The 9,137-nt window shown below is 48.5% G+C and overlaps 1 protein-coding gene across 4 annotated transcripts in view; it reads left to right on the top strand.

The window, feature by feature from the left end:
- The first annotated feature begins 2,038 nt into the window (after positions 1-2,038).
- ipo9 (importin 9) overlaps positions 2,039-9,137 on the top strand; it is a 31,312-nt gene continuing 24,213 nt past the window's right edge. Inside the window, exons 1-7 of one of the 4 annotated variants that reach the window (XM_062545162.1) lie at positions 2,039-2,273; positions 4,726-4,787; positions 5,583-5,669; positions 6,149-6,350; positions 6,691-6,779; positions 6,962-7,039; positions 8,426-8,545. In XM_062545162.1, the coding sequence (XP_062401146.1) occupies positions 2,105-2,273; positions 4,726-4,787; positions 5,583-5,669; positions 6,149-6,350; positions 6,691-6,779; positions 6,962-7,039; positions 8,426-8,545 (807 nt within the window). In that variant the 5' untranslated portion in view covers positions 2,039-2,104. Of the gene's footprint in view, positions 2,274-4,725; positions 4,788-5,582; positions 5,670-6,148; positions 6,351-6,426; positions 6,475-6,534; positions 6,583-6,690; positions 6,780-6,961; positions 7,049-8,425; positions 8,546-9,137 lie in introns of those variants that run through there. The other 3 variants (XM_062545161.1, XM_062545164.1, XM_062545163.1) reach the window with 3 other exon arrangements.

Below are 9,137 nucleotides of genomic sequence, written 5' to 3'. Positions count from 1 at the left end.
TTGCAACACATGGAATAAACCTGTCGTTCTGTGTCTTTCTTTTTAAGTTAACGTTCCAATGATAATAGGAAGGTTGGATATAAATGATCTGTATTAATCAAATGCTTGTATTCTTTCTTTTTCAAAAAGCCCCTTATTCGTATATTGTATTTGTAATTCATTACGGCGTAACCCCTCACACACACAACATCCACACTCAACATCTACAGAAATACAATTTTAAAATATAGCTGCAAGCAGCAATGTGGGGGTCTAGCAGTAAAATCGCAGAAATGGCGTTGCCATGGCATGAGCAAGCACTCACAGCAACGTTCACGGCAATTGGATAAAGAATGGTTAAAATATCAGCTTACTTCCTTTATTACAGCACCGTTAGAGGTCAAATGATGCCACAAACCCTGCATGTCCGCACAATCAGGTACCAATTCCCCGTAACAAGTTTGACCTTCATACATCAAAGCGTTGCTGAGATATGAGCTCATGTCCTGTATCACAACGCCCCTTACGGATGCCAAATGATGCCAATTTCCTAGTGCATCCTCTCAACCAGATACCATGGGTGGCTCTCGAACTCTCTCCTCAGTCCTCCAGGCTCGTTCCCACTGATCTAACTAACACTGGATAGACTATCCCATTGTTGCCGCCCCATCATTCTTTATCTAGATCAGTGAGGACGAGGATCAAGGAAGGAAGGGAGGCTGTATAAAAGACCAAATGAGAGGCACCCCATGTCCCGTGCCAAGTTTGGCCTTCGTACAACAAAACGTTACAGAGATACATTGTTCCTGTGCCAAGTTTGGCCGTCGTACATCAAAGTGTTGCTGAGATATGAGCTCACTTCCTGTATCGCGGCCCGCCCTATGGATGCCAAATAATTCCAATTTCCTAGCATGTCCTCACAATCAGGTACCAAGTCCACATACCAAGTTTGAACTTCGTAGATCAAAGCGTTGCTGAGATACGAGCTCACTTCCTGTATCACAGCGCCCCCTATACAGTCCAAACGATGCCAATTTCCAAGTGCGTCAACACAATCAGTTAACGAGTCCCCTTACCAATGTTTGGACTTCATACATCAAAGTGTTGGTGAGATATGTTCTTCATAGATACACTTCACAGATATACTTCCTGTTTGGCGGCTTCGCAGTCAATTTTGATTGGCTGTATTGAGTGAACGCTTGTGCGTATCGAAACTCTTCAGCTTTGCAGTTAGACCCCCTAATATCAAACCAGAATTCTTACACTACATGGTCAGATTTACATTGCGAGCACCTCAGAAAAGCTGTTGCTTCAAGAGTGTATGTACGCATATTTAAGCAGATATTGCCTCATTTGCATATTTTAAAAAACAAATTAGACAAAGCGTAATACAAAAAGTATTTCTCTTAATATGAACATTAATCTGGTAGAAGTTTATGAGGATATGTATAAAGGGGGGAAAAAAGTCCCATTCACCTCCTGAATATGAATTGAGATATTCTCCGCTAAATGAACCGCATACAAATCTTATACAGGACCTCTACTTGCCGTTCTTCTTTCTGAGCCCAAAAATATTCCCATAAAGCACTTATTTGGCTGGGGGGAAAAAGTTGATTGCATATGCCATAGTCCTACTTGCGACGCTATAAGTTAGCAGCCAGCCTTACCGGAGCGTGCAGGAATAGCCTAAATGTCAACAAACACTGACCACAGTTGCGTTTGTGACTTGAGAGAGAGAGAGAAACAACAAGCACAAAAAACCTATTTACTTAAAAACGATTGTGTCATATTATTTACATGTATATTTATATTATCTTCTCTTCTCTTCTCTTCTCTTCTCTTCTCTTCAATAACCCAGTTTGACACTGTTAGTCTAGTTTATATAAATATATCTCAAAAAAGTCCAGACACAGCACAGACCACAAGCACAGCTCAAAATGTCGCCGCCGGGCCAGTGGACGGCGCCCGAGGTTCGGTCGCGGAGGAAGTGCGAACGGGGGAAAGGAAACGAGCACGTCAACACCAAACCCCGCCCACCCGGTCTCGCATTGGCGCGCTCTGGTGCAGCATTCTTACCGCTCCCCGGTGCCTCCGTAGCGGCTCGCGCACTACTGCTGGGTATAATATGGCGGGCATGAGCGCTTCGGGTCCGGGTCCGGCTGCTGCCGCCGCGGGCCCCGTTCAACAGGGACTGAAGGAGGCACTCATAGAGACGCTCACCGCGATCCTGTCGCCGGTGCAAGATGTCCGAGCAGCGGCGGAGGAGCAGGTCAAAGTGCTGGAAGTGACGGAGGGTAAGCTAGCGCCATGTCGCTGGTTAGCTGCGCTGCGAGTAGCTTCCTGCCCAGACTGATGGAGATGACACCATGTGAATAGCGATGAGAGGAAGCAACGGCCTGCGCAGCTGTTGCGCTGCGGCTGATAACTTCTCGCAAGCCCGCAAATGTACAACTATACCATGTCGGGAAGCGTAGTGGACATACCGATCACGCCTAGTCGCGAACAGACCATTGAAGCTTAGCTCGGCGTGGAGATAGCTGTGAAGATCGCTAGTGTCACGCCAAGTTAACTGGCTTTGGACAGCAGTCAACGTTACCTGACTAAAGTGGGACTGTGTCCGATTGATCGATAGTTGCTAACTCAAGTTTATCAAATCAGTAGATGTTACACCTAGAACAAGTGTCCATTATAGACCAACCGAGAAGAAGGTTATTGTGATCAATTGAAGTGGCGCAGACGCTGATTAAAGAGCGATGTATTAAGTGTTCTATACACTTAAACACGTGGGCTAGTTCATCAATAAGTGAACATATTGTTACTGGAAACTTAATAGACCAGCCCACTGGAGCCTGGTGTTTATGTGTGCGTGTGATTGAGAAGTTCTCATCATGGGCTGGAGCCAGCAATGGTCGCCTCCATGTGCTGCTCGCGCCTGGCCGGTGTCCCGGGAGTTCCCGCGCTCTCCTCCAGCATGGATGCTCCGCGCGCTGATGGAGTTTCCTCCGCAGGCGCCAGATGCAGCATCACCGCTGACGTAGCTGTCCGACAGGGAGGAACCGGGACCCCCTCACGAGACTCGGCAGCTTAGTGGCAGCTTGTTTGTGTCAGACCGCTTTGAAAAACTGACGGATGTAGTGACTCATGCATTAGATCTGTTTTACTACAGAAAGGCTCAAAAGAAACGACCTGTATCCTGGCCAATCAAAACACCTCAAATTGGAGCGCCTGAAGTGACCAGCTTGTCTTGATTTGCACTTGAACATTTAGACTGTTGTTTCCATAGTGACTGAAATATTTACTGTGAAGGAATGTCTGTAGTGACCTCATTGATCAACTTTAGGCGCTGAGTTTAGCCGTCCCTGCTGCCCTTTAACCAGCTGGGCCCAGCACAGAGCTGACCAGCAAGTAGCATGGCGCCTCCACTGAGGTGTGTGTGTGTGTGTGTGTGTGTGTGTGTGTGTGTGTGTGTGTGTGTGGGGGGGGGGGGGGGGGGGGGGGTGTGGGGATAACAGGCTCAGTTGGTGTTTGAGGGAGAGAGGAGAGAGTGCCGAGCGTCAGCAGTAGTATTGTCTGCTGCCCGAGTCTGTCCGTGATTAAATCCGTGTGTGTGTGCGGCTTGTCACACCATTGAGTTAAGTGTGTGTGTGTGTGTGTGTGTGTGTGTGTGTGTGTGTGTGTGTGTGAGAGGCGCATTACACTGCCGTGTTGACGGGAGGCTCCAGAGCAGGGCCACGGTAGGACTTAGAGGTAGACGAGTGTGTGTGTGTGTGTGTGTGTGTGTGTGTGTGTGTGTGTGAGATCATGGTTGTGTCATGATGTCACATGTCTCTTGTGGGGATGTAATGGTGTGGTCTTCAGAAGAGTGTTGTGCACTGGTTTGTGATTGGTTGAGTGTTGTGTGGTGGTTTGTCATCGGTTGAGACACACACACACACACACACACACACACACACACACACACACACACACACACTACAGTGAAAAGTTGAGCAGAGATGAGGTCCCGAAACACTGTTTTGAGGTTCCTGTAAAGTTCAGTTGACTTGTTAGTTGGACTGTGCTCTCTTTTTGAGCTCATTTTAACGGGAAAATGAATGGAGTTTGCCGTGAGCAACTGATGTAAACGGCGTATAATATTGAAATATATCCATATGAGGTTATTGTTGATCCGTGGGTGGGTGGGGGGGTGTTGTTGATCGGGGGGGGGGGGTTTGGGGGGGGCATTGTACCACCACATGCCACCAGAGGCCCAGCGTCTCAATCTGACCTCTAACCCCATTCTCTCTCTCTCTCTCTCTCTCTCTCTCTGGCCCTCTCTTCTGTTCTCTCTCTCCTCCACTCCTCCCCTCTCCTCCTCTCCGCTCCTCTCCTCCTCCTCTCCTCTCCTCTCCTCCTCTCCTCTCCTCCTCCCCTCTTCTCCTCTCCTCCTCTCCTCCCCTTCCCTCTCCTCCTCCACTCCTCTCCTCCTCTTCTCCTCTCCCCCTCCCCTCCTCTCCTCTCTCCTCTCCTCCTCCTCTCCTCCTCCCCTCTCCTCCTCTCCTCCTCTCTTCTCCTCTCCCCCTCCCCTCTCCTCCTCTCCTCCCCCTCCCCTCTTCTCCTCTCCCCCTCCCCTCCTCTCCTTTCCTCTCTTCTCCTCTCCTCTCCCCCTCTCCTCTCCCCCTCCCCTCTCCTCCTCCTCTCCTCCTCCTCTCCTCCTCCTCTCCTCCTCCTCCTCCTCTCTCCTCCTCCTCTCCTCTCCTCCTCCAGAGTTCGGTGTGCACCTGGCTGAGCTGACGGTCGACCCCCAGGGAGCGCTCGCTATCCGCCAGGTGAGGTCTCCATGGAGACGCCCCGAGAGGTCAAAGGTTCTGATGCTCTCAGTGCTGCCCAGATAACTTGCAGTCATGGCTGAAATTGTTGGCACCCATGCTAAAGTTGACTGAAAAGCGGAATATAGAATAATCTTTTGGAAATTGTTTTTAAAGGCTTCAAGTAATAAAATGAGGAGAAATCCCACCTTTAAGGACACCAATGTTCTTTGTGGATGAATAATGTACCGTAAATAAATAAACTGGGGTCATAAGTATTGGCACCCCTATGTAACCCTGTGGGAATTTAACACATAGGGGCAGGCAGTTTTTCTTTTTTTTTTTAATGGCCACTTATTTAATGGATTTAGGATATTATGCATCCTGATAAAGTTCCCTTGACCTTTGGCCAGCGCACCCACCTGAACCCCTGTAGTGGCTGTTTAGATGTGAGAAGGTGGCTGTTCTGAACCCATCCATAGAGCACTTTTAAAATAGAGAGATTGGAGTAATTACATTTACGTAATTAGGTTGTAAAAAGGCTATTTGTGTGTTTGTGTGTGCGCGTGTTTTATTCACAGTATTCACAAGACCAAGCTGCTTCTGTGTGAGGAGGAATGGGCTAATACTTCTCAAATATAAACTGACAACTTACTTCGTGTGTGTGTGTGTGTGTGTGTGTGTGTGTGTGTGTGTGTGTGTGTGTGTGTGTGTGTGTGTGTGTGTTTGTGTGTGTGTGTGTGTGTGTGTGTGTGTGTGTGTGTGTGTGTGTGTGTGTGTGTGTGTGTGTGTGTGTGCGCGTGTGTTTCTGCACAGCTGGCGTCGGTCATCTTGAAGCAGTATGTGGAGACCCACTGGTGCTCCCAGTCTGAGAAGTTCAGACCCCCTGAAACCACTGATCGGGTCAGTCTTACACACACACACACACACACACACACACACTCCTCTAAAGCCACTGATCGGGTCAGTCTCTCTCACACACACACACACTCCTCTAAAGCCACTGATCGGGTCAGTCTCACACACACACACAAACACACTCCTCTAAAGCCACTGATCGGGTCAGTCTCACACACACACACACACACACACTCCTCTAAAGCCACTGATCGGGTCAGTCTCACACACACACACAAACACACTCCTCTAAAGCCACTGATCGGGTCAGTCTTACACACACACACACACACACCTCTAAAGCCACTGATCGGGTCAGTCTCACACACACACACACACTCCTCTAAAGCTTACACAATTTGGTGAAAAAACCAATATGCACAAATATAAACACTCTAAACCTGACTAGGTTCTTTGTGTGTGTGTGTGTGTGTGTGTGTGTGTGTGTGTGTGTGTGTGTGTGTGTGCGTGTGCGTGGTCTCCAGGCGAAGGCGGCGATCCGGGAGCTGTTGCCGGGGGGGCTGCGGGAGGCGATCAGTAAGGTGCGCTCGAGCGTCGCGTACGCCGTCTCGGCTATCGCCCACTGGGATTGGCCGGAGGCGTGGCCTCAGCTCTTCACCCTGCTGATGGACATGCTGATGAGCGGAGATATCAACGCAGTACACGGAGCCATGAGAGTGCTCACAGGTACACACACACACACACACACACACACACACACACACACACACACACACACACACACACACACACACACTGCTGATGAGCGGAGATATCAACGCAGTACACGGAGCCATGAGAGTGCTCACAGGTACACACACACACACACACACACACACACACACACACACACACACACACACACTGCTGATGAGCGGAGACATCAACGCAGTACACGGAGCCATGAGAGTGCTCACAGGTACACACACACACACACACACACTAACTAGGTCCTTGCTGTTCCACACATGAATAGTGAGTGTATGTGCTCTTGTAACGTGTGTGTGTGTGTGTTGCTTATTTGCAGAGTTCACCCGTGAGGTTACAGACACACAGATGCCCCTAGTTGCCCCAGTGATTCTACCTGAGATGTACAAGATCTTCACAATGGCAGAGGTGTGTGTGTGTGTGTGTGTGTGTGTGTGTGTGTGTGTGTGTGTGTGTGTGTGTGTGTGTGTGTGTGTGTGTGTGTGTGTGTGTGTGTGTGTGTGTGTGTGTGTGTGTGTGTGTGTGTGTGTGTGTGTGTGTGTGACCCCCATGTTGGCTATTGATTCATAGATGTGTGTGTGTCCTTGCAGGTGTACGGTATCCGCACTCGCTCCCGAGCCGTGGAGATCTTCACCACCTGTGCCAACCTCATCTGTGCCATCGAGGAGGTAGAGAAGGTCTGTGTGCCGCGCCATCTTACCCGCACCACACACACACACACACACACACACACACACACACTGGCCCTCATTTATGAAACGTAGCGTACAACCAAAAACAGGTGTAAAAACAGGCGTACGCTTGTTTCCACGCAAAGTAGGGCATTTATCAATGAGAACGTGATCGCTGCTATACGCTCAAATGTCACGTCTAGTCTGAACTCGCGTACGCAAGTGTTTCAGGCGGCATAGCACTGTGCAGCTGTAAATCGCCGGTGGATTACAAAGTTGATGAGTTGAATTTATGGACTATCTCGGACATAACACATTTCCTGTACATATGCAGCCTGTTTGCTGTAATGTAGCATATTATATTGGCTTATTATACGGCTCTCTAGAATGTTGAAGGAGCTCCCATTCACTTTGAATGGGCCTCCCCAACGTTCTACGGTCAGTTATTTTTGCATAATGACCGCTCCGAAGGTATAATGACCGCTGCCAATGGTTCACTCCGCTAGTTGTTGCGGAAGCCACTAAACGGTAGCCAAGTCATTGCTAAGGACACATTGAGATAAGTTTATTTTCTCGTTTTGGCAAGTAGCCGTATAATAAGACGCGATAATGTATAGAACGCCGGTCATTATCGGAAAATAATTCCTTTCAGGACGAAGCAAAACCTCCGCTGCGCGTCGGGGTTCAGTTCATCCTGTCGGGAATTAGTTTCCGATAATAACCGGCATTCTATACATTATCCCTTACACATGTGATGGCTTACAATACCATATAGGAGATGATTATAGCCGAGGCTACTTTCTCTTTGGCAAACGCAACATTTCTGAATTATATTTTAAATTATTTTTAAAGGGCAAATTTCAGTGTCGTATGGTTTTGTAATGAATGTATTTATAGTATGATGCGTTCTCTCTGCGAAAATAAAGTCAACACACGTTTATTCTTACGCTAGAATTGGAGTGATACGCAAGTTTGATGAATCACACGTGAGCCTTGTCGTAAGATGGTTTCTGCGCTCGGATATACGCCGGTTTTCTGCGCTCGGTTGATAAATGAGGGCCAGTGTGTGGAGAGGGTCACAGAGGAGGCGTGTGTGTCAACATACTCGTCGGCGCGCCACATTCAGAATGTTCTAGAATGAATAATGAATCGGCACCAGGATAACGCCTGCCTGACACACACACACACACACACACACACACACACACACACACACACACACACACACACACACACAGTAATGTGTGGAGCTGTCACGGAGAAGCCCAGTTAGTAGTCTTTTTATGTGCGTGTGTGTGTGTGCGTGTGTGTGTGCGTGTGTGTGTGTGCGTGTGTGTGGATTAGTGTTGTGTCTCATGTGTTGTGTGCTCCTGTGTCCACTAGGGGGCGGCGAGGGCGCTGATCTTCCCGGTGGTGCAGCAGTTCACTGAGGCGTTCGTGCAGGCGCTTCAGATGCCCGACGGACCCTCTTCTGACAGCGGCCTCAAGATGGAGGTGCTCAAGGTTGGTGACACACACACACACACACACACACACATCTAGCTACATACACGCACACACACACACACACACACACACACGCACACGCCTAGCTACACACACACAGACACACACACGCCTAGCTACACACACACACAGACACACACACGCCTAGCCACACACCACACGCACACACACACACCTAGCTGCACACACACATGCACACGCCTAGCTACACAGACACACACACACACACAGCTACACACACACAGACACACACACAGCTACACACACACAGACACTAGGGAGCTCCTTTTTTTGCAACTTTTCAAATTTCATGCTCTCACCCCACCAATATGTTTGAATATATATTAAAAAAAAACAAATTGGGCATCATTTTATCAATGTGAATCAATATTTAGAGGTTGCTTAAGACCTTTACAGTTGAACACATTTGAGTATTATGGGATACACCGTAAAGGAACTGGAAACACTTGACAAACATGACAAATGGCAGAAGCTGAAGTGGCCTAATTCCCTTCAGGACGAAGCAAAACCCTGTTCTGTTCATCCTGTCGGGAATTATTTGTATTAGTTCTATACATTATCCCTTACA

This window comes from Sardina pilchardus, chromosome 9 (genome assembly GCF_963854185.1).
Source record: "Sardina pilchardus chromosome 9, fSarPil1.1, whole genome shotgun sequence".
NCBI lineage: Eukaryota > Metazoa > Chordata > Actinopteri > Clupeiformes > Clupeidae > Sardina > Sardina pilchardus.
This window is presented reverse-complemented; position numbering and strand designations above follow the sequence as displayed.